This window comes from Rattus norvegicus, chromosome 3 (assembly GCF_021556685.1).
Source record: "Rattus norvegicus strain SHRSP/BbbUtx chromosome 3, alternate assembly SHRSP_T2T, whole genome shotgun sequence".
In the NCBI taxonomy this organism is placed as follows: domain Eukaryota; kingdom Metazoa; phylum Chordata; class Mammalia; order Rodentia; family Muridae; genus Rattus; species Rattus norvegicus.
In genome coordinates, this window is record NC_141536.1 from 12,532,572 (window position 1) to 12,560,487 (window position 27,916).

The window sequence follows — 27,916 nt, forward strand, 5'->3', positions numbered from 1 at the left end:
CCGTAGAGAACAACTTTCTAGTGTCAGTTCCCTCTTCTACTTTTATGTGAGTTCTGTAGTCCTGAGGATCAAACTCAGGGCAAGCTCTATTACCGGCTGAGCCATTGTTTGTTAATTTTTAAAAATGTATTGATGTGTAAGGGCGTTTTGCTTGCATATACTATGGACTCTGTGTGTGTTGCCCACAGACACCAGAAGAGAGTGTTGGATCCCCTGGGACTGGCGCTACAGAGGCTTGTGAGCCACCATCTGAGTGTTGGGAACAGAACCCAGGACCTCTGAAAGAGCAGCTAGTGCCCTTGACTGCTGAACCGTCTCCCCAGACCCTCCCTCCCTTTAAGATTTATTTCTTTTTTTTTTTATTTGCGTATATGTGAACATATGCCAGGAGTTTATAGGCACCGGTGGAGGCCAAGGGAGGGTATCAGATCTCGTGGAGCTGGAATTAAAGGCAGCTGTGAGAAGCCTCACATGGAGGCTGGGAACCAAACTCTGGTTCTATAGAACAGTGTATGGTCTTAACCTCTGACCCACTTCCCCTGCCTGCTCTGCTGTTGTTGTTGTTGTTTATTTGTTTGGGTTTTCGGAGTTGTTGTTTTTGTTTTTGCTGCAAGGTCTCATGCAGCCCTGGCTGCTCTCAGACTTAATATACAGTTGATGGCTGTGGTTTTCCATCTCCCTGTCGGGATTACAGGCAGCCGTCACTTCCCCTAGCTGTACACTGTATGCATGCAGCCGGCACGGAGTGAGAACTGGGTGTGTGTTAACTCGGGGAATAATGAAATCAAGCTCATTTCTTATACCCCCTTCATCTCTGGACCTTGACCTGGGATGAGAACATTCCCTGTCTACTTCCTTAGCAGTTCTAAACCATGGGAAATCTGATTAGTCCTTGTCACCCTGCCGCTGTGCCACAGAGCAGTACTATCAGCCGGCTGTCTTCTCTGCCCATCCCTGTGTCCTCTTGTCCCCCTGCCACTCTCTTTCCCTTTCCATCAGTTTCTCTCTCTCTCTCTTTTTTTAAGGTTTATTTATTCATTTATTATATATAAGTCCACTGTAGCTGTCTTCAGATGCACCAGAAGAGGGCATCGGATCTCTTTACGGATGGTTGTGAGCCACCATGTGGTTGCTGGGAATTGAAATCAAGACCTCTGGAAGAGCAGTCAGTGCTCTTAACCGCTGAGCCATCTCTCCAGCCCCCATCAGTTTCTCTTAATTTGAACTTTGTCTCTGGTCCAGTAAGACCTTCTCTCAATTCCCCATCGTTTTCCTCTCTGGGACTCTGCTTCTGTAAACCTACCTGTTTCTTCTGCCCTTGACCTTGGTGACACTGTAGGGTAACTGACCTAAGGACAGGCCCTACTACTGTCTCCTCATCTGGCTGAGAGGACGGACGACAGAGAGCTCACAGGTAGGGAGAGACTTCTCCAGCCAAGCATGGAGCCTCTCAGTCTAAGTTGGTGTTTCTGCCAGGTGGAGAAATCGGGCTGCTCTAGGACTTGGGCATGCCCTGACCTGGAGTCCAGTTCCTCACAGTCCCTGAAGGCAGGAGGATGCCCTGGACATGCTCCTATCCCCTGTGACTTAGGAAATAGGATTTGGTGTCTGACTCTATATGTTCTTACCCCTGCTTCGAAGCTTCATCTTTTAAAGAGATATTTACGGGGCTAGGGATTTAGCTCAGTGGTAGAGCGCTTACCTAGGAAGCGCAAGGCCCTGGGTTCGGTCCCCAGCTCTGGAAAAAAAAAAATAAAGAGATATTTACTTTTCTTAATTTTTTTTAAAGATTTATTTATTTATTATATATAAGTACACTGTAGCTGTCTTCAGACACACCAGAAGAGGGCATCGGATCTCTTTACAGATGGTTGTGAGCCACCATGTGGTTGCTGGGAATTGAACTCAGGACCTCCGGAAGAGCAGTCGGGTGCTCTTAACCGCTGAGCCATCTCTCCAGCCCACTTTTCTTAATTTTTAATTATTATGTTATGTGTATGGGTGTTTTACCTGCGTGTGTGTCTGTGCACCATGTGTGCAGTGCCTGACTTGTCCAGAATTGGGTATCAGATCCTGTGTTACAGCCACTGTGAGCTGTCTGACTCGGGTGCTCGGAATCAAACCGATGTCTTTTGAAAAAAATAGCAAGCACTTTGCTTTTGAACTACTGAGCCATCTCTCCAACCCTTCAGAATTTGTTTCTTTCTCCTCTTCCTAGGGATCAGTAACTAGAGGCTGGAGAGATGGCTCAGGTGGTAAGCCCAGCATATTCTTTCAGAGAACTAGGGTTCGATTCCCAGCACCCACATAATACCACACAAACACTTCTAACTCCAGTTCCGGGGATCAGATCCCCTCTTCTGGCCTACAGAGGCACTGCATGCACCTTTAACCAAAAAAGTTCACTTTGGCCTTTAAATTTTCCCCCCTGATATTCAAACAATCATTATTTAATACAGAGAACTTGGATGTAGCTGGGCAGTTTCACATGTTTGTAATTCCAGCACTTTAGGAGATTGGAGGCAGGAAAATTAAGGCGCTGTGGTAACACAAGCCTTTAATCCCAGCAGAGGCAGGTGTTCCAGGACAGCCTGGGTACACACACACACACACACACACACACACACACACACACACACACACACACACACCATCTCGAAAATAAGAAAACATAATAAAAGTAAAATACAAAAACGAACAAAAAAATTCAACCAACCCAACCAAAAAACAAACAAACAAACAAAACCTGTCGGTCTCCAAAGCACAGATCCTTTAGGAACCCTGTCTGGGAAAAAACAAAAAACAAAAACCAAGAAACCAAATCAAACCATGAATAAAAAGGGTTGTAGGGTTGGGGATTTAGCTCAGTGGTAGAGCGCTTGCCTAGCAAGCGCAAGGCCCTGGGTTCGGTTCTCAGCTCCAAAAAATAAATAAATAAATAAAATAAAATAAAATAAAAATAAAAAGGGTTGTAGATGTGCGTGTACGTGCGTGCGTACCTGCCTATTGGTGTGTGTGTGTAGCGCAGGACAGTTTGGTAATCAGATGTGACGTCCCAGTGACAACAAGCAGGACCAGTGTGCTTTAGTGACCTCCTACACAGCTGCCTCCCAGAAAGCCCCAGGCACCCACTAACTCGACCGCCTTTTTTGAGTGTCCGTGTGTCTGTCTAATCTAGTGACCAATCGGAAGAGAGAAGAGGACACTTCCACACTGCAACCACACTTAGGGGGCGGGTCTGAAAGCGGGAGAGGCGGGGTCTGCGTGGTCACGTAGTTCATCCCATTGGCCAAGAGCCACGGCGAAGCTGAGCAATCTGGGGACCCTCATTGGTCAGAGCTGTGTCGGCCGGACCGAGGCCACGCCTCCCTCACGCTCCCAGCGGCCTGGTTTGGTTGTGTTGCCGCCTGGAAAGGAGACGCTGCCCTTCCCCAGCGATGGGATCCCGGGTGAGTGACGGCCACTGCGCGGGCGAGCAGCGCAGCAGGGCTAGGAGCGAGGCTTGCAGAGCATGGAACCCGGCCCTCGTAGGGGTCCGCAACCCAGCCGGTCCGTGAAAGTGTCCAAGGTGGGATGAGTGAATCCCCCTGGACCAGGCGGCACGAGAGGATTCATGGCTCCGGGGGTGGAACGAGAAGGGAGCTGGGTCAAAGAAGAGACTCCCGGGCCTGGAACGCTGAAGGCATCTAAGCAGGGTCTCTGGTACTGGTACTCCCCAGCCTGGAAGGAGCAGGTGTGCCGGCTGTGGGCAGCGCTGTATGTGGACTGCCGTCAAGGATGTCCTAAGGAGGTCGGGGCCAAAGAGGAAGGTCCCTGAATAGGCTCCGCGAGGAGCAGATACTGAAGCTTGGAATATTGCTGACGTTCACTGTGGGGTTGCCCAATGCCAGGCTGCGTGGGATCCCACAGAGATGTTCTGGGATGGGAAAAACAGGACATGAGGCAAAGGGTGGTGTAGGGCTGTCTGGTTCTGGGAACACAACTAGGTCAAGGTGGGACGAAGAGAATGCTTAGGCCAATTAGTAGGGTTGTCTTGCACAAGAGTGGAGGGCCTGGATTGGAAGGCTGAGATATCAGGCCTAAGGTGCCAGGGTGGAGGAGCATACAACCTCCCTGCTCAAGAATGTGGAGCAGAATTAGTGGTCAGCATTAGAATCGAGAGACAGGTAGGATATGGTGTTGAGCTTGACCCTTCCTTTCTGTGAAGTGACCTTTCTCTTGGGCACAGACAAGACTAACTGGACTCACCTGCGAACAGAAGATAGGCCTCCACCCGCACCTCCTCCTGCCTGGGTCCTAGATTAGACTCTGCCCTCTAATTCCATGTGGTCTTCACAGATGTTCAAGGCCCCCAGGTTTGATACAAGCAAGCAGCAGGCAATGGCTAGGGTGCTCCAGCACAGCCTCTGTGGGTGCCTCGTCTCTTAAAGCCCCTGTATTCATATCCTTGTGGTAAATGATGTTTACCTTGAGGGCTCCGAGAAGGACTCCACTCAGAGTCCTCACAGAGAGCTAGTGCGCTGGCCTGTTGAAATGCACGGGAAAGTATAGCTCCTGCTATCTGATGTCCTTGCCTTTCGCTCGAGGCCCTGCCAGGCCAGAGGCTTACAAGAGGATATGCATACCACAGTCCACTTCACAACCTCTAGGCAAAAATCTCTCCTGCCCTTGACCTTGTGGCAATTTCTTTAGCCCTTGAACCTCACTCTGCTTGCCAGCCTCTTGCCCTCCCCCTCCCCCCACAGACTTAGGACCAGCCTGGTAGGGCTGTGTGCCTTTCTCCACTTACCAACGATAATCTGTTTCTTGTTCATCTCTTGTGCTGGCCTAGTGACTTTTGGCCACCATCCCAGAGAGACTAGGTCTGTCCTGGCCTGTGTGTTCCTTCCTCCGAAGATCCCAGAAAGCCTCCTTGAACTTGAACAAGACCCCTGCAGGGTCTTGGGGTCTCAGTTACATGTGATCAAACCTCTGATCTGGCCTTAGGTCTTGGGGGGTCTTGGGCTATCTTCTCCCTCTGTGCCTCTGTCTGCTTCTGCTGTGTTAAACAGAGTCCAGTAGACCTTGAAGTACCCTCTCTTCACCCATTAGCAACCAAGTTATTTTGGACTCCGGGCTTAGGCTGGACAAAATTCAGTTTCTTTATGAGAAGGTGGAGAAAGGCAGGGAGAAACAAATGCCCATGTAGCTGTCCTGGTTCGTAGCAATAAACTCAACACTTGAGACAAAAAGCAAGAGAAGTATCTAGAATTCAAGGCCAGCATGTGCTACAGTATGTGACTCTGCCTCAAAAAGAAATATAAGTCAAAACAAAGAACAAAAAAGCCACCACCACAAGATCAGCATAGACATTTAGGCCACAGGAAGTGAAGCACTCCAGGCTTCACTTCACTGTGAAGAGGATGTCATGGCTCTCAGTCTGGAGCCTGAGATCTTTATTTAGAAAACAGCCAGTGTTTTTAAAAAGCCGGAGAAAGTGCAGAGGGCTCTGAGTTAGAGGGTGACCTATTTCTCTCCAGTCTCGGGGTTCTTTCTGCAGCTAACGGGCCATGCATGCCTCCCTCTGCTCCCAGGTTTATAGAGGCGTCTGTGAGACATCTGGCGGCTTGCCTGCCTGTGGGGGCAGAGGGCTGGGGCCTGGTATTCCTGATGCTTCTGTTCATTCAGCCACTGGAGGGACTGTGTCCCATGCCGCCCCCACACCCCACTGCTACATGCTAGACAAGTGCTTTGAAAAATTTTGAGACAGGGTCTGCCTAAATTGCTCTGTCATTCTTTGAGCTTCTTATCCTCCAGCCCCAGTGTCCTGAGCAGCTGGGATCACAAGCCTGAAGTGCCCTAAGGTGCCCAACCTCTGAGGACACTCTTGTTTCTATCTCTGTGTGCTGACACCTGCACCTTTCTCTAAGAAATCCCCGTGGATAAGCGTCTTGCATGTGTGTATGTGTCCATTTATTGTGTGTGCCCGGTGCCTTCACAGCTCGGAAGAGGGCATCAGATCCCTTTCAGCTGGAGTTACCCACACTTGCAAGCCAGCATTTGGGTGCTAGGGATTGAATCTGGGCCTTCTGGAAGAATAGCCAGTGCTTTTCACTGCCGGGCCAACTCTTTAAGGCCCAAAGTTTTAAGTATTTTATGTGTGTGGACGATTTGTCTACATGTCTGTCTGTACACTATATCTGTGTCCGGTGACCATGGAGGCTAGACCAGAAGACAGCAACGAATTCCCTGGAACCAGAATCGCATGGTTGCGAGCCACCGTGTGACAGTAGGAATCAAATGTGGGTCTTCTGGGAGAGCATCTGTTTATCTTAACCACCCAGCAAACCCCTGCAGTCCTGACCTTTTAAAACAGTTTTTTACTGGAAAGATGGCTCAGCGTTTAAGCATGCTTGCTTCCGTTCCCGAGGACCTGAGTTCGGTCCTCAACACCTGCATCAAGTAGTTTACAACTTACGACACAGATCCTTAAAGAGAAATTACATAGGAGGGCCGGAGAGATGGCTCAGCAGTTAAGAGCACCGACTGCTCTTCCAGAGGTCCTGAGTTCAAATCCCAGCAACCACATGGTGGCTCACAGCCGTATGTAGTGGTATCCAGTGCCCTCTTCTGGTGTGTCTTACAGTGTACTTATATATAATAAATAAATAAATCTTTAAGAAAGGAAAAGAAATAAACACGTATATGAAGGTGATCTATTGAAAACCCTAGATAAGGGGATAGACAGAATGTCAACTGGCCATCTCTGGTCACAAAATTAAGCTTTGAGAATATGGATTTAGGGGCTGGAGAGATGGCTTAGTTGTTAAGAGCACTGACTGCTCTTCCAGAGGTTCTGAGTTCAAATCTCAGCAACCACATGGTGGCTCACAGCCATCTGTAATGAGATCTGATGCCCTCTTCTGGTGTGTCTGGAGAATATGGATTTGGTTGCTAATTGAGGTTTGGCCAAAGGGAACCCCAGTCACTCATGCTGTTACCAAGACTGTATTCCGTTCTCCACAAACTGATGGCAAGGCCTCATTGCTGAAGACATCACCTACCCAACTCAGCATGGAGAAGTTGAGCTGGGGCCTTCACGCCTACATTCTAGCATCTAAAAAGTTCATAACTTCCTGTAATGCCAGGTGCAGGGTATCCCAAGCCGCCTTCTGACCTCTGCAAGCATCTGAACGTATGGCGTATACACATACATAAGTAAAGTGTATTATTTGTGTATATGCGTGCAGGAGCACCTGCCACAGGCACATGTGGAAGCCAGAGAACGGCTTTTGGGGGTCAGTTCTCTCCTTCCATATCTAGTTTCATTTCTGTTGCTGTGATAAAACACCTCAGTAAAAGCAACTTAGGAGAGGAGGGTTTTATTTTGTCTCACAGTCCCAAGTGACAGTCCATCATTATGAGGAAGTCACAATGACATGAGCTGATCTCATGACAGCCGTTCATGTTACATTTAGTCAGGAGGCAGAGAGCAAAGAACGCGTGTATGCTTTTACACAGTACATGGACCTAGCCTAGGGAATGGTGCCACCTACTGTGGATGGACCTTCTCACCTTTATTAACAGTTCATTCCTCGTGGACACCCTCAGAGTCCCATCACATTCAACCTTGGATCCTGGGGAACTCGGTTGTCAGGCTTGCTCAGCAGGTTCTTTTATGTGCTTAGCTAACTCACTGCCCCAAAGCTTGTTAGCAGGACTGGGTATCGGATGTAGGGAGGTGAGCGCTCTACCACTCAGACTCTGCATGTACCTTACGGTGTCTCTCTTGGTCATCTGTCTTGTCAGCTTTGTGGAATGACCTGTTATGTGTGCCCCTGTCCTGCTGGGGAGTGGATGGTGCCCAGGACCCAGCCAGAGACCAGCTGAAGACGTTCTCCTCGGAAGCTCTCACCCCAGGAGGTCCCGTCCCGGGTGCTGGGCCTACCATGGCATTCCGTAGGACTGAGGGTATGTCCATGATCCAGGCTCTGGCCATGACTGTGGCTGAGATACCAGTGTTCCTGTACACGACTTTTGGTCAGGTAAGATGGGTGTGGGCCTTTCTAGGGGTCCTCAGTGCCTTAAGAGAGCTGAGTCCTCCTCAAGGCTATGTGGCTTAAGTAGTTTCTTATTATGTTATTGTAATTCCATGTGTCTTAGCTAGTTTCTCATTGCTGTGTTGAAAGACCAAAGCAATTTAAGGGAGAAGGGGTTATTTGGGCTCACGGTTCGAGTGCTTTACAGTCCGTTGTGTGGAAGACCAGCAGACGCAGGGAGCTGGCTGGTCGCACAGCTCCTGTACTCAGGAAATGGTGGCAGACAGACACCAGTACTTAGCTTGTTTTCGCCTTTTTATACAGGGCGTCTTGCCCTGCCCAGCAGGGCTCCCCTCCACAAGTAAGATAATCTTCCCACCAAATGACTTGAGATATCCCTCAGAGTCTTCGAGGCTAGTATTATGATAGGGAATTCTTCACAGGTGTGTCAGGAGACTTGCCTCTTAGGAGACGCTAGTTCGGTCAGGTAACAGTCAACACTAACTATCCGTATGTATATCTGGTATCTTTTCTCTGAGTAAGTCAGGATTACATTAAAAATTGGGGCCCTAAACCCAGTGTTTACCCAAAGGCTAGGTGACCCCTTGACTTTAGTTGTCTCTAACTCCCCTGGCACCCCTGAAGCTCTTTTTTGTGGGACAGAGTTCCACCTGGGCCAGCAGCAGAGGGTGGCCAGGATGGGCCTATTTGGATGAATGGTCTCGGGTAGTGAATGTCATTGGGAAATGCAGTCATCAGGGTTTGAGGTGTGTATCTGTTGTTGTAAAAATATAAAAAATAAAAAAAGCATAAGGTTGTCTTTTATCCTGCTAGGTCTGGCACCGAGGTGCCCCAAGATATCTGCTGGATATCTTGCCAGAAGCACACATTCCAGTTCCTTGGCAGCCCAGACTAACTGCCCCACACTCTATTACACTTAAATCTACACATGAAAGAACACACAACACAATAACCTTTGACCCAATTGGTAAGATATAATTGCCCACCTAAACATACAAAGCCCAGTACCATCCATCCCTTAAGAACATTAATATCAACCTGTAAATACACAGAGCGGAATCTTAACATCACCTGCCATGGCCTCTCTCCCTCTCCCTCCTGTCTCTTCCCTTTTTTGTTCCAGTCTCCTCCTCTTCCTTTAAACTCTTCTCCTGCCCATCCATCTATCTCATCCAATGACAGGCTATCCTGTCATTGGATGTCTATCCTGTACCTGCCCCTCACCTGTATTTTACAAATTCAGTGGGGAGAAGGTTCTGGTGAAGTCACCTGAGTCCTGAGTATGTGACTAGGCAACTGTCCTTGGGGCAGTGGAATTAGCATCAAAATACAGAGAACTCCAGGATAAACCACAACTTGTATCGGTCACTGCCTGCACACATCTCAACTGATGTGACCCTCACGCTCCTCATTCAGCTGGAATTCTGACAGGTGACACAGGTTAAGCCCTGGTGCTGCACACAGGCAAAGAACAGTGGCCAGCATTTTGGCTCTCACTGGACCTTAGGACACATCTCTTGTGCTCTCTTTATATTTCTGACTCACATTTCAGAGAAGGTGACTTGATTTACTTCAGTGCCCCTTGCCACCCCTTGGGTCAGCAGGGGAATACTGTGGCCACACCCAGAGCTTCCCTTTGGGCGACATAACCAGACCACTTATCTCTTCCCTCCAGTCTGCGTTCTCCCAACTGCGGTTGACCCCAGGCCTGAGAAAGGTTCTTTTTGCCACGGCCCTCGGGACTGTGGCCTTGGCCCTGGCTGCCCACCAGCTGAAAAGGCGCCGTCGGAAGAAGAAACAGGTGGGCCCCGAGATGGGAAGTGAGCAGCTGGGCACCTTCCCCATGCCCATCCTCATGGCCCGCAAGGTCCCTTCGGTGAAGAAAGGTAGGTGTGTGGTTGGGGAGCCTCTGACGTTTGTCACATCTTAGCACTGTTCACTGTGGGTCTCAGGCTTGTGCCTTCCCACCTCATAGCCAAGTTACCTCAGTAGAGTTGACCGCAGAACCATTCCTGGAGACAATGGGCTCAGGTGTGGTGGGTGACATTGGTCCCGGTGGCTATATCACTGTAGAAAATTTCCCTGTGCTCAGGAATAAAGACATGAACCCAATGGTATTTCTCCATTCTCCTCTAGGGGGTAGAAAAGGGATTTGCATGTGGTAAGGGTCACCTTTTTACTGTTTCCAGAACTTTGAGACAGGGCCATCGTAGAACCAAGCCACTGCGGGAAAACTTTATAAATAATTTATCTCAGAGTTGGCGTGTGAGCAAAGGTGTGTGGATGTGCCGTAGGGTACTTTTGGAGGGAGGTCAGAGGACAACTTAAATACGTAAGTTCTCTCCTTCCTCCACATGTGGGTTCCGGGGTCAAACGGAGGCCGGGGCTCATCTTGCCAGCCCTAGAAAACTCCTTCCCTGGGAGTCAGTTGTTTGCTACAGGTTGGTGTTACATTGCTCTCCTTCAAGGCGAAGCATTCTCATAGGTTCCCAACTGGGGAAAAACAAGTTTCTTTGGAAAATCAGTTTTCAAAGCGAGGTGTGATCGTCGCCTGTAGCCCTAGCGCCTGGGAACACGAGGCAGATGTAGAACTTACGGCCAGGAGAATGAGGCTTAAGGGTTTGTTGATCTGTTTATCTATTGTACGTACCATGCTGTGGTGTACATGAGGTGCTCGGAGGACCTCTCTGATTCACTCCGAGTTGGGTGTCTCCTTCCATCAAGGACTGAGCTCAGGCCTTTCGGCCTGGTAGCAAGTACCCTTACCTGCTGAGGCATCTGGAAAAGAGAATTCTTTATCAGACACTCAATCAAGCACACAGGCAAACTGAGTAAGAGGTAGGGAGGTGACCCGCCTTGCTCTCAGCTTATCCTGGCATTTGGGGCCTTCCTGTGGGCCTGGCCCTGTTTTAAGTCAGCAGGCCAAGGAAGAGCCTTAGTCCTCTGCTAAGTATACTCACCCAGAGGGATCCACTGATGTCCTGGCTTAGGTCAGGACACACTTCCAGAAAGAGAAGGCTGGGGAGGGCAGTTCAGTGGGAGGATGCAGGTGAGACCCACCCTTCTCCTCACAGGCTGCTCCAGCCGGAGGGTTCAGAGCCCCAGCAGCAAGAGCAACGACACTCTGAGTGGTATCTCCTCCATAGAGCCCAGCAAGCACTCAGGCTCCTCCCACAGCCTGGCCTCGGTAAGGAACCAGGGAAGGATATGGGTGGAGGCAGGTGCCACCAGGTCACTCTTGGTCTTTGCCCTAAGGAGGCAGAGTGGGCTGTTAGGGAGATGGGAGGTAACCCCTTCATCCCTTCACACCCTCACTGGTGAATTCCGCCTCCGGATCCTGTTGATGATGGTTGGAGGCACCAGTTGGAGTTGGGCGGGTAGGTGCCAAAGAGAGGGAGTTATCAGGGTGAGCTCTGTCTCCATGGAGCCCAGCTTGGGTTCACTGACTCACGGTGAATCTGTCACTCCGCTCCAGCTCTGTGGTGATGGACGCCCTTACTCTTGAGTCTCCTCTGGAAAGGTGGAGGCTATCTTATAATCGAGAGGTCCTGAAACAAGGTGGCAGCTGTCTGGGCAGGGGCTGGGCCCAGGGACTTTTCACACACGGCCTTGGGTGTTGACCTCTGTTTCTTCCTACTGTGGCAGTCTCTGTCTCTGTGGAGCATCGTCAAGCTGCTCTGAGGATGTGGTGCTGGCCTAGCTCCCTTGGGAGGGCCTGTGGCCTGTGCTCAGGCAGTCAGGGTGGGCTCAGAGGGGACCCACAGAGAGCCTCACTCTTTCTTATCTGTGTACTTGGTCCCTAGATGGTAATGGTCAATTCATCCAGCCCTACAGCTGCGTGCTCAGGCTCATGGGAAACCAGAGGGATGGAGGAGTCTGTGCCCACCATGGATGGCAGTGCTGAGAGCCTCTATGTGCAAGGTTGGCTGGGAGACTAGCCCAGGGGCCTCGGGGTAGGGTAGCTGGCAGGGAGGAATGGGCAAGGCAGGTCACTGCTTGAGTTACTGGCCCGCCCCAGATCCCCGTCAATACTTAGAAGACCCGTCCTTCTTGGGTAAAAGCACACAGACAAGCCCGGAAGAAGGCAAGACCTAGCGGTAAAGTCCTGCCTAGCTCTGAGCCTGCCATGGTCCTCTGCCTCCCTGCTATGTTCATCCCCTTAGGGTAAGCCTGTGGGACCTGAGCCTTCCTCCTCTCCCGTGTTCTCAGGCATGGAGCTGTTTGAGGAAGCCCTGCAGAAATGGGAGCAGGCACTGAGTGTGGGTCAGAGAGGGGACGGAGGCAGCACCCCCACACCAGGTGACAGCCTCCAGAACCCAGACACCTCATCTGAAGCACTGTCAGAGGTAGGTGGTGTTCCCCGGTCACTGCCCGGGTAATGTGCTTGATGCTGTGACATTGGCGGTAGCTTGGTGAGCAAGGTTTGCTAAACAGACCCTTCTCAGCTCTGTTCAGGGGGTGGGAGATGTAGGTGATGGTGGGTGGGGGTGTTAGTGCAGGACTATAGATGCAGAGGAGATGGGCCTCTGTCCCTAGTTGGCTGGACTCTGGGACCTTTGAGTTTTGTTTATGTTTTTGGGGGGAGAACACCACTCACGTTTTTTTGTAATTTCATAATCTTATTTATTTGTAAGATTTTTTTTTTATGTGTTTCCCTACATGTATGTCTGTATACCGTGCTGGTGCCCACAGAGTCCACTAGAGGGTGTTGGATCCCCTATAACTGGAGTTACAGGTGTGAGCCACCAAATGGGTGCTGGGAACCAAACCTGGGTTCTCGGGAAAAACAGCAAGTGCTTAAAGGCGAGCCATCTCTCCAGCCATCCCCTCTCTGTTATTTTTGAGATGTGGTCTTTCTGGGCTGCTCTGGCTGTCCTGGAACATGCTCTGTAGACCCCGCTGGCCTCAAGCTCGTAGAGATCCCTTGCCTCTGCCACCCAAGTGCTGGGATTAAAGGTACAGTGTCATCATGTCCGTCCACTTTTAGCTCATGTAGTCTACAGTTACCCATAAAGAGTTCTGGAGGGAAAGGTGGAGAGGCTTTCGATGGGTCCCTTTCTCTTCTGTTTGTTTAAAATAAAAAGATGGGGTTGGGGATTTAGCTCCGTGGTAGAGCGCTTGCCTAGCAAGTGCAAGGCCCTGGGTTCGGTCCCCAGCTCCGGAAAAAAAAAAGAAAGAATGAAAGAAAGAAAGGAAGGGAGGGAGGGAGGGAGGGAGGGAGGGAGGGAGGGAGGGAGGGAGGAAGGAAGGAAGAAAGAAAGAAAGAAAGAAAGAAAGAAAGAAAGAAAGAAAGAGAAAGAAAGAGAGACAGACTAAAATAAAAAGACAGGGGGCTGGAGAGATGGCTCAGCGGTTTAGAGCACTGACTGCTCTTCCAGAGGTCCTGAGTTCAATTCCCAGCAACCACATGGTGGCTCACAACCATCTGTAATGGGATCCAGTGCTCTCTTCTGGTGTGTCTAAAAAAATATGAAAATACATAAATCAAAATATTAAACTGAGAACTTTGCATGGGCCAAGCACATAGCCGTGTGTGCGTAGGACAGGGTACCATTGGGAGTCGCAGCTTGCTTGGAGCTTTCAATGTAGACCAGGCTGCCGTCAGACTCACAGAGAGTATGTCCGCCTTTGCCTCCCAAGCTGTGTGCCATCGCAACCAGTTATACTACTTTTTATTTTTACTCTAGGTCTGACTGAGTAGCCCTGGTTGGCCTAGAACTGGTTGGACAGGCTAAGCTCAAGCTGGCAGAGACCCTCCTCTGCCTCCCAAGGCTGGGGTTAAGGGCATGTACCACTGTATCTGGTTTGTCAGGCCTTTAAATTTTTTAAAGTTCTGTTTATCTGTTTGTGATGTGTATCTGTATATGGCGCCACAGTGGGCTTGTGGAGGTCAGAGGACAACCCTATAGGAATCAATTCTATTTTTCTGGGGGTTAAACTCAAATTGTCAGCCTTGGTGGCAAGTGCTTTTACTTGCCGAGATATCTCTCTGGGTCATTGTCTTAGGGTTTTACTGCGGGGAGCAGTCACCATGACCAAGGCAATTCTCATAAGGACAACATTTAATTGGGGCTGGCTTACAGGTTCAGAGGTTCAGTTCATTATCATCAAGGCAGGAGAATGGCAGTGTCCAGGCAGGCATGGTGCAGGAGGAGCTGAGAGTTCTACGTCTTCACCTGAAGGCCGCTAGCAGAATACTGGCTTCCAGGGAGCTACGTGAGGGGCTTAAGCCCAGGCCCACAGTGACACACCTACTCCAACAAGGCTACACCTAATAGTGCCACTCACTCCCTGGGCCAGGCACTTGCAGACCAGGACAGTGATCCTTTTTGTTGTTAGTTTAGATTTATTTCTTTGACTTTAAGTGTCCGTATTTTGCCTATGTGTGTGCAGGTGCACCACATGTGTGCCCGGTATCAACGGGGTCAGACAAGGGAGCTCGACTGAAACAGGTGACAGATGGTGGGGAGCAGTCCCCCTGGGCTGCTGCCGTCCGCTCACATTCCCCACGTTTCCTTACCTCCTCCCCAGCCTCCTTCTCTGCTTTCATTGCCTTCCTGTGCTGATCCTGCCAGGCTTGTCAGCTGCTGCCCTCCTGTGTGTTGTTTTGTGGGGAGCCACATGTGGTGAACTTGTGGAGGTGACAGACAACTTGCAGGAGTTGCTCCATCCTGTCCTGTGGGCCCTGGGACTTGAACTCAGGCTTGTTGGCAAACACCTTTATCTGCAGAGCCATGTTGCAGGCCCTAACTGTGTATTTCCTTTGGAGGAATGTCTTCCGATTGTCCCGTCTTAGCCCCCTTCTCCCCCCCCCCCCACCCCCCGTATGTGGGATTGCACACAGGCCGTTTAGTCTCATGGTGGTGATGTTGAATGGTGTTGTTTTGTTCTGAGACAGGGTCTCTACGTAGTCCTGACTGCTGTCCTAGAGCTCACTATGTAGACCAGGCTGGCCTCGAACTCACAGAGATTCTCCTGCCTCTGCCTCCCTAAAGGCTTGGAGTTTCCTTTCTCATTCTTCCTGGCATCCGTTGGAACACACAGAGGACGATTTTAAGTTCCGGGTTGGAGGTGAAGCTTAGCTGCTGCTGGCTTTTCAGGCACTAGGAATATGCCAGCAGCGGGAGGTACGGGCAGGAGGACCGGAAGTTTAAGGGTACAGCCAGGCAGAGTGGCGCACCCCTTCAATCCCAGCACTGGGAGGCAGAGGTAGATGGATCCCTGAGGTGGAGGCCAGCCTGATCTATAGAGTGAGTTCCAGGACAGCCAGGGCTACACAGAGAGACTTTGTGCCAAAAGGTAAAAGAAAGCAAAAGTTTTAAGGTCTCAAACTGAATTATTAAATTCTGAAGCTCACTGCATCTGCTTTTCTTGAGTTGGTCAAGCTTCTGCGTTAAGTCCCTGTGGTCTTAACCACTCACAGCTACTTCCCAGAGTGCTGACAGACATAGTCAGGGCTGCCAGTCAGGCAGGATCCAGCAGAGTGGCCGTGACCCAGAGTCCTGAGGTCTGGCCCAGGTCTCCGTCCTGCCATATTTTAGCTAGATGCCCTGGGACACTTCACTACCTTGAATTTTCTCTGTGGAATGTCCTGTCCCAGAGAGAAGCCTTGAGGCTGAACAGGAGGCTCAGGCTAGGGCCTCAGTGAAGGCTGCCTCTCCCCTCTTCTGGCCCTTTCTCAGGCTTAATTGCCCTTACCTGTCTCCTCCCTGGGCTCTGGTTACTTCAGCAACGGGCTCTAGTCTAGTTACCCCCACCTCCATGGAGAGAGTAGTTAGGCTCTCTTGCCTCACCCTGGGACCCAAACCCAAGAGCCCCAGGCCCGAGAGAGCACCACCCAACATCCCATGCTGGGCCTGGAGGTCGAGTCACACCGAGGTCACGGGGCTGTGCGGCACACCAGCTCCTCCCCTCCATCTCTGACTGAGGCCTGTGCTTCCTTTCGTGTACTCTCCTGCTACCCAGACCTTTACCTTCCCAGGACAGCCTGACCTCTGCTGTCCAGCTTGTCACCTGAAGCCTTGACACTCAGGAGGTGGAATTGCCCTTGCTTGGTAACACCCAGTAACGGTTACTACCATTTGCACCTGAGTCCCGAAAACCCTCTTCACAAGGTGAAGCTTTTCAGTCCCTTCTATAGAGAAGGCTTGGAGGAAGGGCTCACCCAGGTACACAGGGTTTGCCCTGGGGGCTTCAGGGAAAGTCTTGAGTCACTCAGAGCCACAGTATTTCTAGAAAATATGTTCAGGCAGCAAACACCACCAACAAAGAAAGCAAGAGGAGGCCTGGAGTGTGCTTGCCTAGTACACGGGAAGCGCCGAGTTCAGTCTTCAGCGCTGTGGAAGACCTGCCGAACACCTGTAATCCCACGATTGGGACGTGGAGGCAGGAGAATCAGGAGTTCAAGGTCATCTTTGGTGACATAGTGGGTTTGAGGACAGCCCAGGTTCTATCTCAGGGTAGCAGAAGCAAGAAAAAAATAGATGAGATCAACTTTATTATTGTTTATTATTATTATTATTATTATTATTGTATTTTATCTTTTTTTTTTTCTTCTTTTTTTTTTTGTCTTTGTTTTTCAGGGTTTCTCTGTGTAGCCCTGGCTGTCCTAGAACTCCTTCTGTAGACCAGGCTGGCTTCAAACTCAGAGATCCTCCTGCCTCTGCCTGGGATTAAGGCCTGCACCACTTCCACCCAGCCTCTTTTCCTTTATCACACAGCAGGGTCTTGCTGTGTAGTGCTGGCTGCTTGGAACCCACCACTCACTGCATGTCCCACATTGGCCTCAAACCTGAGATTTTCCCCTAGGACTCCCAGGTTGTGTGCCACGACGCCCTTCCTGCTGAGATACTGTGCATGTGTTTCCGGCACCGAGCTGTGTGTACTCACAGCACATGTGGCCAGTGCCTCCTGCAGTGCACACGTCTAGAGTTCTTCTTTTGGACCCAGAGCTGGCTCCATTTCCTTGGGGCCCTACCTGACTGGGAAGCTTGACAGCTCTAGGTTGATGGTCATTGTTTTTGTCATAGCCAGAGTCACAACGAAGGGAGTTTGCTGAGAAGCTGGAGTCCCTGTTGCACCGGGCCTACCATTTGCAGGAAGAGTTCGGATCCACCCTCCCCTCTGACAACATGCTGCTGGACCTTGGTGAGCAGGGCTGAAGTGCCAGGAACAGAGGTCGGGGAATGTCCAGAGAACCAGGGCACGGTTCCCCAGTGTAGCAAGCAAATTGAAGTTTGAATAAATAGGGAAACTGAGGTTTTCCCTTAAAAATGGCAGGCAGACTGAAGCAAGATGAGGCCTGGAGTCCATAGTTAGTGTGCTTTGCCCCGGCCTCTTGGGAACACCTTTGGGCTCAGTGCCTACATCTCCTGGACAGTCCTGCAGGCCTTAGGGTTCCCATGGCAGTACCCAGAGGCAGGCCGCGTGGACCTCAGTTCTCTTGCCACTCGGTAGAAGTACAGAAGTGTGAGCCACCGAGAGGGAACTCACTTACTCGGTCTGTTGTCCAGTGTCCTCTTCACGCCTGCCACGTCTAGCCTTTCCCAGCGTGCACTGTGTGAACAAGTGGGGTCCAGAGAGGGCTGGCTAGTGCTACAGGCCATATCCTCCCTGGCTTCTTGGCATTGGCCTCAGTGTGACTTTGCCTACTGAGTATCCTGTTCCCTTGGGTCTTCCTCTACGACAGAGGTCGGTCGGTAGGGCCACCATTAAGTCTGTGGCATGCATTTATTGATTTACTTGACTCACCTTTCTGAAATGTCCTGGGATGTCCAGCTCCCTCAGCTCTAGAGCCTGCAGATGTCGGGGAGGGTCTCAGGCCAGTCTTACTCCCTTTCAGAGAGGACCCTAATGCTGCCCCTGACTGAGGGCTCATTGTGTCTGCGAGCTGATGATGAGGACAGCCTGACCTCAGAAGACTCCTTTTTCTCAGCCACTGAGGTAAATAGGTTAGGAGACCAAGTTGGGTTAGGCCAGGCCCTCTGGGCCAGGACTAGGTTGTGGGGGAAATAAGGTTATTTTCTTTTTTTTTTTTTTTTTTTTTTTTGTTGTTCTTTTTTTTTGGAGCTGGGGACCGAACCCAGGGCCTTGCGCTTCCTAGGTAAGCGCTCTACCACTGAGCTAAATCCCCAGCCCCATAAGGTTATTTTCTTATGTAGGAATGAAGGCCTACTTCCCAGATACTCTGAAGTTCCCAGGTCAGGGAGGCCTGAGGACCCAGGGCTTATAGATCTGCATGGTCAAGCAGAGCAATCCCCCATATCCCTAGGGCTCTAAACTATACCCACCTCTGACCTCTCTAATCCATTTAGTCCTTTGGTTAGCATTAGTCTGCCACCAGGCTGGGACAGGGGGCACGATGTCTGTGCTTGGGACAGGAAGATGGGAACATGCATCCAACCGATACTCCCTTTGAGAAGAGATCCTAGAGCTAGAAGAATTGAGGCCTAGGGCTGGACATGAACCTAGGCCTCCTGTCTCATGGGGCCAGTGTGCTTCTGGTATCTTCAAGATGGACCAAAGGCAGGCCCCTAGGGTGGTCCCCATTGCTGGGCCCAGGGCTGTGGCCCCCATAGGGTGATGCTCACAGCCTCCTTGGCCCTTTCCCAGCTCTTTGAGTCCCTGCAGATCGGAGAGTACCCGCTTCCTCTCTCCAGGCCCGCTGCTGCCTACGAGGAGGCTCTGCAGCTGGTGAAGGAGGGGAAAGTACCTTGTCGAACACTCAGGTGAGAGCGCGTGGGGCTGCGGGTGGGCTCTGGCCCCGGGGAGGAGGGCCAGAGGTGCACAGTGACGGTGGATGTGACCAAAGGAGGCTGAGGTCAGCCCAGGTACCATAGCCATGACTGCCACCTGTACCCAGGTCCAGAGGGAGCACTGTGGCCCCAGAGAACAGCCAGCCAGCCTCCCTCCGCCTTTGGCTGGGGGGAGATCGAAGGATAGAGGGAGGCTAGCATGAGCCTGAAGTCACACTGCTAGGATGAGGCAGGGCCAGGTTCCACCCTTGTCCTCTCCTTCTCACCAAAGGCACTGGGTCTTTGCCAGAGGTGTGACACTGGCAGGTGGTGTGACACTGTCTATCCTTTTCCTCAGGACAGAGCTGCTAGGCTGCTACAGTGACCAAGATTTCCTGGCCAAGCTGCATTGTGTACGGCAGGCCTTTGAGGTGGATATGGTGCAAGAGCCACTGGGGGAGGGTGCTGGGCCTGCCCCATATGGGGCCACCCTGTGCCCAGCCATGACTGCCCTCTCCACTGGCTCTGGGAGGCTACCACTCTCCCCTTTCTTTCTTCAGGGGCTTCTAGAAGAAAGGAACAACCAGGTGTTCTTCGGGGAGGTCGGCCGGCAGATGGTGACAGGCCTAATGACCAAGGCTGAGAAGGTAGCTGGGGTGGGCCTGTTGTTTCAGATTTCCCTCCAGAACCTTATTTCAGGCTGGGTTTTTGTTTTGTTTTGTTTTGAATGTTGACTGGGTCTTTAACACAAAAATCTTGGGCCTGTGAGGCAGCTCAGTGGATAAAACCACTCATTCTAAAGACTGGTGACCTGAATTAGATCCCCCAGACTCATGGTGAAAAGAGAGATGGAGGCCTGCAGAGCACCTCCATAGCAGTGTGGTAGAGATGTGTCCACGGTCGTGTTGTGCTGGCCAACACAGTGATAATTCAGACAGTGCCTGGGCTGCGAAGATGGCTCAGCTTGTCAGGTGCTGTCTGCATCAGTGTGAGGACCCGAGTTTAGAACCCGTGTATGAAGGCGCTGTGTGTGCTAGAGTTTGTTGCACTCCTAATGCCGCGGAGGAAATGCCAGATCCATGGCCTGTCAGTCCGACGGGTGAGCCCAGCCCCAGTGAGAGACCCTGTCTGAGGAATGTCTTCTGAATTTCTCTCTGGCCTGCACACACGTACAAACACTTTAAAACCAAGTGCAGGAGTCCTGGCATCTTCCTATAGCCATGGGGTGCTGGAAAGGGGTTGTGGGTCCCCCCACTCCTGTTCCAACGTGGAAAACTAGAGACACGAACTCTTTCTTACTTGGTGATTCCAACAGCACAGCTTTGTAAAACTGGCCAGGAGTGAACGCAAGCCACAAGCTAAGTGGTGGTGGGGTATCCCTAACCCCAGCACTCGGGGAGGCAGGCAGACTGTGAGGTCAGGGCCAGCCTGATCTACACAGCGTTTGAGGACAGCCAGAGCTACACAGAGAAACCCTGTCTTGAAAAACAAAACCAACAAGTACAAGCTGCAGAGGGGTCCCCTGTGTCTGTCCACAGCCAACCCTCGCTGGAGTCCCAAGTGTCCTGCTCCGTGGACTCTGACCATGGTGTCTTGTCCACCTCACAACCTGTGCTGTGTCCGCAGCTTGCAGTCCCTGCTCAGTGGTGTCACAGGGTAGCGCAGCCACCTTCCCTCCCCAGCTTGGTACTTAAGGCAAAGTGCTCCATCTTGGGGACAGGCTGTGGTGTGTCCTGTCTCCTGGTGGGCGTCTGGGACCTCTGAGGATCTGTCTCAGGCCCCGGCAGGTGGATGTTCTGTGGGAGCTTCACCTTAGGTCCTTGTTGGCAACGTAAGAGTTTGTCCTCATGTCTTGGCTCATACTGGGTTTTTATAATCCTGACCTTTGTCACTGTTCATTGCTCCCTGGCTCTTTGTGTGTGGAAGAGGTTGCATAAGTTGTTTTTTTGTTTTTAAAGATTTTATTTATTATATATGAGTACACTGTAGCTGTCTTCAGACGCACCAGAAGAGGGCATCAGATCGCATGGTTGTGAGCCACCATGTGGTTGGTGGGAATTGAACTCAGGACCTCTGGAAGAGCAGTCAGTGCTCTTAACTGCTGAGCCATCTCTCCAGCTGCTGCATAAGGTTTCATATCTATCGCCCACTCGTGCTTTTGTTACTGCATTAGAACAAGTCTCTTGAAAGGTCTTGTGTAACCCAGGCCAGCTGTGTGGCTGAGATGACCTTGACATCTGAACCTCCTGAATCTGCCTCCCGAGGGATGGGATGAAAAGCTCGTGTAGCCATGACCAGCTTCTTTACTGTCCTTGTCGTCCTCACCCAGCAGTGATTGATGGCCATGATGCCAGGAGTGTCAGCCCTGTCAAGTGCTGCTTTCACCTTTGCCAGGTGACTGCCTAGTTCCCCAGCGTGAGCTCCAGGCACTCCTTCACGTCCCTGCAGCCACTGCAGTCTGTTTCTCTCCTCGGCCCCCCAGGGACAAGGGGGTAATTGAAGGGAGGTGGCCTGGCCATGCCGAGCAGGTCTCTGCTGCCCTGTCCCAGTCAGCGTTCAGCTCTGTTGTTTTACAAAGTGCAAGAGGCCCACGGGCAGCTGCTGAGCCCCATGACAGTGGCACTCATGTAGCAATGTCTGGGTTCCCTGGGTAGATCCCCGAAGACCTTGGCCAGGTAGCAGATGTGCAGGGTCTGCGGTTGTAGCATCAGGGCCATTTTGTAACCATGCAGCCTTTAGGCTCGCCTTGTGTGGCCTGTGTCAGTCAGACTCCATGTTAGGCAAGCTCATGCGACTGAACCCTCCCTCTCCCCTGCCCCTGCCCCTGCCCCTGCCCCTGCCCGAGTTTCCTCCATTGCTTCTGAAGTGCTTATGTGCCAGGAGCCAGTGGTAGGCAGGTGTGCAGTCAGCTCCTCCCAGTCTCACTCATTGAAACTACACCTTTTCCTGGGCATCGCCAAGGAGAGAGCATGTAGTAGGGCGGTGCCTGGCTCCCACAAGGCGATAGGTGTGCAGTCATGAGCCAAACTGAGACATAGCTGGGTGCCCTGGTGCAGAATTTGCCCCAGACACACCCTGGTTCTCTGGAACGTTCGAGCAAAAGACACCTCCTTGCTGCCTCTTTGGGGCAAAGCCCCAGCCCTGCTTGGCACATTCTTATTCACAGCCCAGCCTGCCTGTGAATCTTATCCAACTGGGTCACAGGGCTTCTCCCACAACCAGAACTGGCTGTGCTTCTCACAGAGTCCCAAGGGCTTCCTGGAGAGCTACGAGGAGATGTTGAACTACGCCCTGCGGCCTGAGACCTGGGCTACCACCCGGTTGGAGCTGGAGGGCAGAGGGGTGAGTCTGCTCGTGCTGGGCTCCTGGCTTCTTCAGAGCTCAGATGATGATGTCGGGAGCTTGCGCCCAGCTTTGCATCGGTGCTAAGCAGCTGAGATGGCGCATCACTGCGCTGAGCCTGGCTTCCAGCCATTTCCCCAGGTGTCGCACACAGGCCCCCATTGGCCTCGGCACGGTAGCTCTAATGCCCCCTCTTCTCTAAAGGTGGCATGCATGAGCTTCTTCGACATCGTGTTGGACTTCATCCTCATGGATGCCTTTGAGGACCTAGAGAACCCTCCATCTTCGGTGCTTGCTGTCCTGCGGAACCGTTGGCTGTCTGATAGCTTCAAGGAAACAGTGGGTGCCCATCCCTTTCCCATGTGTGTGTGCCCTGTGACCTTCGGCACTGTCCTCTCAGTGTCCTCTTATGTATTCCCAGAGTTCATTTATCAGTCCCTGCCCACTGAGATGTGGGCTGTCTCCAGGCACTCAGGCACTCCCTGCTGCCCAGTTCCTGCAGTGCGCACATTTCCCTCTGTGTTGTCCTCACAAGAGGCAGAGCCCCCACTCTGGATGGGCACTAAGTACTTTCATTTTAATGCATCCCATTAAGTTAAAATAGAGGAGAACCTCCGCCCACTCACCCCCAACAATGACAACAAAACCCAAGGCTACCAGTAATATGGTGGTTCTGCTGCCCATGACTCTTCTCCAACAAGGCCATTTATAGATGCTCATGGTGGCTCCTGCAACCACCGGGTGAGGGGTTGGGGTGCTGTGTCATGACCATTTTACAGAGGAGGAAACAGGCTTGGGAAGCTTCCACATCTAAATGAAGTTCTAAAGCAGTAAGAGTTAGAGCCTGGTTTCAAGAATAGGTGTGTATAGGGCCAAGGAGGGCTTGCAGTACAGTGCTCACTGCTCATTAGGACCCGGGCTTGGCTCCTAATGCTTACATAGTTCACAGACACCTGTGAGTCCAGCTCCAGGGGATTCGGTGTCCGTCTCCTGTCGGCTCCTGCAGACATGCAGTGCACAAACTCATACAGCGCACACATATGTAAAGTAAAGAAGTAGGCATCTGGCCTGGTGGTGGTGGTGGTGCACACTGTTAGTCTCAGCACTCCGGTGACAGAGGCAGGCAGAGCTCTCTGAATTCAAGGCCAGCCTGGTCTACAGAGTGAGTTTCAGGACAGCCAGGGCTACACAGAGAAACCCTGTCTTGAAAAACAAACAAAACAAACAAACAATTAGGCATCTGTTGCCAGATATGGGGTAAAGAAAAAGCACAGTTAGGTGTGGGTGGGTTGTGGGCAGAGCTCATCCTGGGCCAAGGCTGGGGCTCTGGGTTATCCTTGATGGGGTCTTACCTGTGTTTTAGGCCCTGGCCACCGCGTGCTGGTCTGTCCTGAAAGCCAAGAGGAGGCTTCTGATGGTGAGTGAGTGGCGAGGCTTCTTAGGACTGAGTCGCCAGAACTCCCTTAGCCATTTGGACTGAATGGGAGAGGGGCTAGGTGCAGCAAAGCATCAAGGTCCCCATATCCCACACTGCACCCCACTTGGCCAGGTGTCCCAGGGATCCTCAGGGAGGAGCAACCATCATGTCCCAGGACTCAGCAGAGGATGCACACCCTGGGAGAGGGGGAAGGAGGGCAGTGGCCACAGCAGTCAGGTAGCAGGCAGAGCTCTTCTCCTTCCCAGTAGGCCACTGGTACCTGCACCATGGATGGAGTAGCTGGCAGCCATTACTCCCTATGGCTGCCAGGCTCGACTGCTATGACCAGTTGGCTCTGCCCATAAGGCCTGCGAGGGGCAGCTCTCAGAGCAGTCTTCTAGCCCTTTCTGTAGAAGTGAGAGATCAGGGCTGTACAAGCCCACCCCTTGCTCTAGCCAGGACTTAGTGACCTTTGGGTAAGCCCTGCTCCCCAGCCCAGCCTGCTCCTCAGCCCTGCCCTCCCCACAGGTGCCTGATGGCTTCATCTCTCATTTCTACTCCGTATCGGAGCATGTTAGCCCTGTGCTGGCCTTTGGCTTCCTCGGACCCAAGCCCCAGCTCTCAGAAGTCTGTGCTTTCTTCAAGGTATATGGCCAGCACTCCTGCTTTCCTGCTACTACAGACACCAGAAGAGGGGTGGGGGCCTGGGCTGTTCTAGGTGAACCCTAGAGGAGGAGCCCCAGGAAGGCAGTTGCCTAAGGCTGGGAGAATGGGCTGGGGCTTGGTCACTGAGAAAGAGACTTTGTAGAATGTAGAAAATGTCCCAGGACCCAGTTCCAACACCAATCTCCTACCCCCAGCACCAGATTGTGCAATACCTGAGGGACATGTTCGACCTGGACAACGTGCGCTACACTTCTGTGCCAGCCCTAGCAGAAGACATCCTACAGTTGTCCCGGCGCCGCAGCGAGATTCTGTTGGGCTACCTGGGGGCACCAGTGGCTAGTAGCACCGGGCTGAATGGGCCACTGCCTCGAGAGAATGGGCCCCTGGATGAGCTGCAATAGTAGGGTGCGGGCTGGAGGAGAGAGGTGGCTGGGCCTCAGTCACAAGGGTGATTGCTGGGAGAGAGAAAGCTGCCCCTCCCTTCCTTTGGAGTGGCATCCAAGGGCCAGGGTGGCCAAGGGCCATTGCCCCTGAGCTTGCTCCACTTCCTCATCTGGGAATCCCAACACCCAGAGGACAGATTTCCATGAAGAGGAACCACTAGGAGCACTGGATAGCAGCTGCCCTTGGGGTTCCCTGAGCAGTAGAGGCAGGCCAGAGTCAGCAGCAGGGTCTGACCAAGGGCAAGCAGCAAGACAGAAAGGTGGTGGAGAATGGCTTTGAGCATGGACCACAGAGCCCTCATCTCCTCTGCCGCTGGCGGAGGGCAAGGAGGTGATAGGTAAGGGATAGAGCGCACAGGGCTATGTGGTGACCGGCACAGGGTTCTGCAATAGGAGCCATGTATAGCTACACAATTCCCAGCACCTGGGCTTCCGGCCAGGATGAAAGCCACATCTGGGCCATCCAGAGCGGGGCTCGCCCCATGTGTGCTCATGTCTGAGCAGGGACTCGTCCTTCACAAACCCAGGACGCTGTCCTCATATTCCCACGCCCTGCCAAAGACTCAAGTTTCCCCACCTCTGCCACCACCAAAGAGGGAGGAGGAGGCAGGGCTGGCCCTTCCCATGCCCTGGTGAGCCTGAAGCTCCTTCCTGGGCAGTGCTAGACTCCAGCTGAGGACTCCAGCCCGAGCTCACACAGGCCCATCTCCTGTGTTGCCATCTGCTGCTCCAAAGTGAGGACCTAGGAACCATGGCAGGGTGGGCAGAGGTCACACAGCAGGGCAGTTCCTCCCCATCACCCCACCCCACCCCACCCCCGACAAGCTGGACTCAGCACTTTGCCTTCAACTCCATGCACATGTGTTTTGGGGCAGCTGCCACCCAGGGTCCTGCAGCAGCCCTTGGCATTTGTCACGGAGGCTGCAGGGGTTCTGGCGGCCTTCCTTTTGCCTGAGCTGGGAAGCTTTTATTTATTGCCTTAATACTTTATTTGGCTGTTCCGTCCCTCCCAGTTGTGGCATGCAGGAGAAAAGACTCCTGGTCTGCAGTGGAGCACTGGCTCCTGGAACAAAGTTCCTCTCCCTGGAAGGGACAAGGGCTCCCTGGGGTCAGCAGGATGCACTGAAGAGAGGGTAGCCATGGCTCTGGGTCCTCTCTGAGGCCTGCGCTCAAAAGGGAGCAGCCCTCACGCACTGTCCTCACATTCCATTCTTTTGCACTTACCTTGAGCTGTGAATGTAACCTTGGGCCAAGGCCCACTCTGATTTGCTCCTGAACCATACAGCTGTGGCATTTTTATTTTGTCCTGTTTGTGTGTCCATGCCCCACCCTCTACACTCAACCAGCAATAGAGTGTGAGAGCAAGGCCTGTGAATCAGATAAAGGATCGAAGTGACTCTTCTGTGTCTTGCTGGGGTAGAGGTGGGGGACGGTGCTGAGCCAAAGGCTGGAGACCTGCGCTTTGCAGTGGGTAGAGGCCCCAGGAGGAACGGGTCAGGAGCAGCCTGCGTCTTCACGGGCATCTGCCTTAGGGCTACTGCTGCTGTGATGAAACACTGTGACCAATGGTAGCGTGGGCAGGAAAGGATTTATTTCACAGTTCCACATCACAGTTCATCATCAAAAGAAGTGAGGGCAGGAGTCTGGAAGTAGGAGCTGATGAAGAAGCTATGGGCAGAAGCTGTATACTGGCTTGCTCCCTGTGGCCATGAAGGCCAGGTAGTTGCTAAATCATAGTCTGGGCCAAGTGAGAGATCCTGCCTTAAAACATGAATGGAGAGTAGTTAAGAAAGACATCCAGCATTGACCTTTGTAGAAAGTATGAGTATATAGGTCTGGGGTTTCTTTTTCTTTCAATGTAGCCCTGAATGTCCAGGTTCTTGTATGTAGACCAGGGTGATCTTGAACCCACAGAGTTCTACTTGGCTCTGCATCCTAGTGCTGGGATTAAAGTCTTGAGTCACTGCATTCAGCCTACCACAATCCTTATTCTAGTGTAAAGTGTATCTGTGGCAGAGCACTTACCCAGCATTGACAAAGCCCAAGTTCAGTTCCCCAGCACCACACTGTTCAAAATCAAAACAAGCAGCAAAACCAATACCTTTAGTTGGCAGTTAACGTTCTGCCATATTTGTTTTATATGTTTGCAGAGTATTTAGAGCAAGCCTCAGGTGTGAACCTCTTTCATAAGCACTTCAGCAAGCAGATCTCTAGTGCAGCTTTCTGGTGCGTGGACCCACATCCAAGCTGCACATAAAATGGCAGCTTTGTCCTGTGTGCACAGGAATTCCCACAGGACTTAACTCCAATCCTTCTGGAAAATGATGTGGGCATGGCGACACAGTTTGTCATCTTGGGAAGGGAGATAGGCATGAAGAGCCAAACAGCAGAGCCATTTCTGGTTATAGGGTTAGAGAGTTCAAGCCCAGCATGAACTTCACGAGACCCTGTCTCAAAAAACAAAGGGACAGGCCAAGTGGCACACACTTGAACAGTCCTATCTCTACTAAGTCATCTCTACCTCTACTAAGGAGGTAGAGATGGGGACAGGGCCATCTTGGCTACTATATAATCCTAGGCTAGTCAGTCTGGCTACATGAGACTCTTTCTCAAGATGGAGAAACACAGGACAGAGAAGGTGGCTCCATTGGTAAGTCTGCCTGGCGTGCAGGGAGCCTGGGTTCAGTCTTTGTGGCACCATCTAAACTAGGTATGGTGGTACACACCTGTGAAGGCAGCGCTGGAGAGGTGGAAGCAGGAGCAGGACAAGACGGTCTTTAGAGCTCCATAGCAAGTATGAGGCAAGCTGGGGCACCTCAGACGTTAAACAGGAAGGAGAAAGGGTGTGTGCTTGAGCCCTCTTCACCAACTTGGCAGGTGTAAGGAATGGCGGATGTCACTCCAGTGCTGGGAAATAGGCTTCAAACAAGACAAGTGGTGTGTCTTAGCAGCCTTGGTGAGGTGTACTATGTGCCCCATAAATTCATTCCGTAAGGGTTTTGAGTAATGTGCCAGCTACAATATACTTCTAGACCATTTCTCTCTTTCTTTAGGGCTCTCCAAGCCGCTGCCAGCTTTCTCCCCTTCTTACATTTTCGGGCCCTTTTCTGTGAATTGGGTCCTATGCGGTCTTTGAGTCAGTGCTCATTCTACTAGAAAAATGGGAGAGTAGTTCATTTGCACCTCAGCACCAATCCAGGTCTTACCTGCCAGCTGAGCCACACCCACTTCCCTGATTTTGTTGGGTTTTAATTTTTTTTGAAGTATGTGTCTGTC

At 51.8% G+C, this 27,916-nt stretch overlaps 1 protein-coding gene across 5 annotated transcripts; it reads left to right on the plus strand.

Moving 5' to 3' along the window:
* The first annotated feature begins 3,386 nt into the window (after positions 1 to 3,386).
* Miga2 (mitoguardin 2) lies at positions 3,387 to 26,037 on the plus strand. 5 transcript variants are annotated; one of them, XR_015682811.1, is made up of 17 exons: positions 3,387 to 3,568; positions 7,789 to 8,024; positions 9,715 to 9,925; positions 11,114 to 11,226; positions 11,843 to 11,960; positions 12,249 to 12,385; positions 17,069 to 17,186; positions 17,881 to 17,981; positions 18,651 to 18,766; positions 19,131 to 19,203; positions 19,333 to 19,419; positions 21,102 to 21,166; positions 22,016 to 22,114; positions 22,319 to 22,453; positions 23,478 to 23,531; positions 24,060 to 24,176; positions 24,392 to 26,036. XR_015682811.1 is itself a non-coding variant. In NM_001399326.1 (16 exons), exons 2-16 carry the CDS (start codon positions 7,929 to 7,931, stop codon positions 24,596 to 24,598), a joined length of 1,782 nt encoding a protein of 593 aa, NP_001386255.1. In that variant the 5' UTR covers positions 3,387 to 3,449; positions 7,789 to 7,928; the 3' UTR covers positions 24,599 to 26,037. The 5 variants fall into 5 exon arrangements, 3 of the variants coding, with proteins under 3 accessions (NP_001386255.1, XP_087507440.1, NP_001100036.1); XR_015682810.1 differs by having other exon boundaries at positions 3,387 to 3,449; NM_001399326.1 differs by lacking the exon at positions 21,102 to 21,166 and having other exon boundaries at positions 3,387 to 3,449; positions 24,392 to 26,037.
* The last annotated feature ends 1,879 nt before the right edge of the window (positions 26,038 to 27,916 follow it).

Coding starts and splice junctions, on each gene's coding strand:
- Miga2 (NM_001399326.1), top strand. CDS start 7,929: ATGGCATTCCGTAGGACTGAGGGTATGTCCATGATCCAGGCTCTGGCC. Junction 18,767..19,130: donor GTACCTTGTCGAACACTCAG/GTGAGAGCGCGT, acceptor CCTTTTCCTCAG/GACAGAGCTGCTAGGCTGCT. Junction 19,204..19,332: donor GTGTACGGCAGGCCTTTGAG/GTGGATATGGTG, acceptor TTCTTTCTTCAG/GGGCTTCTAGAAGAAAGGAA.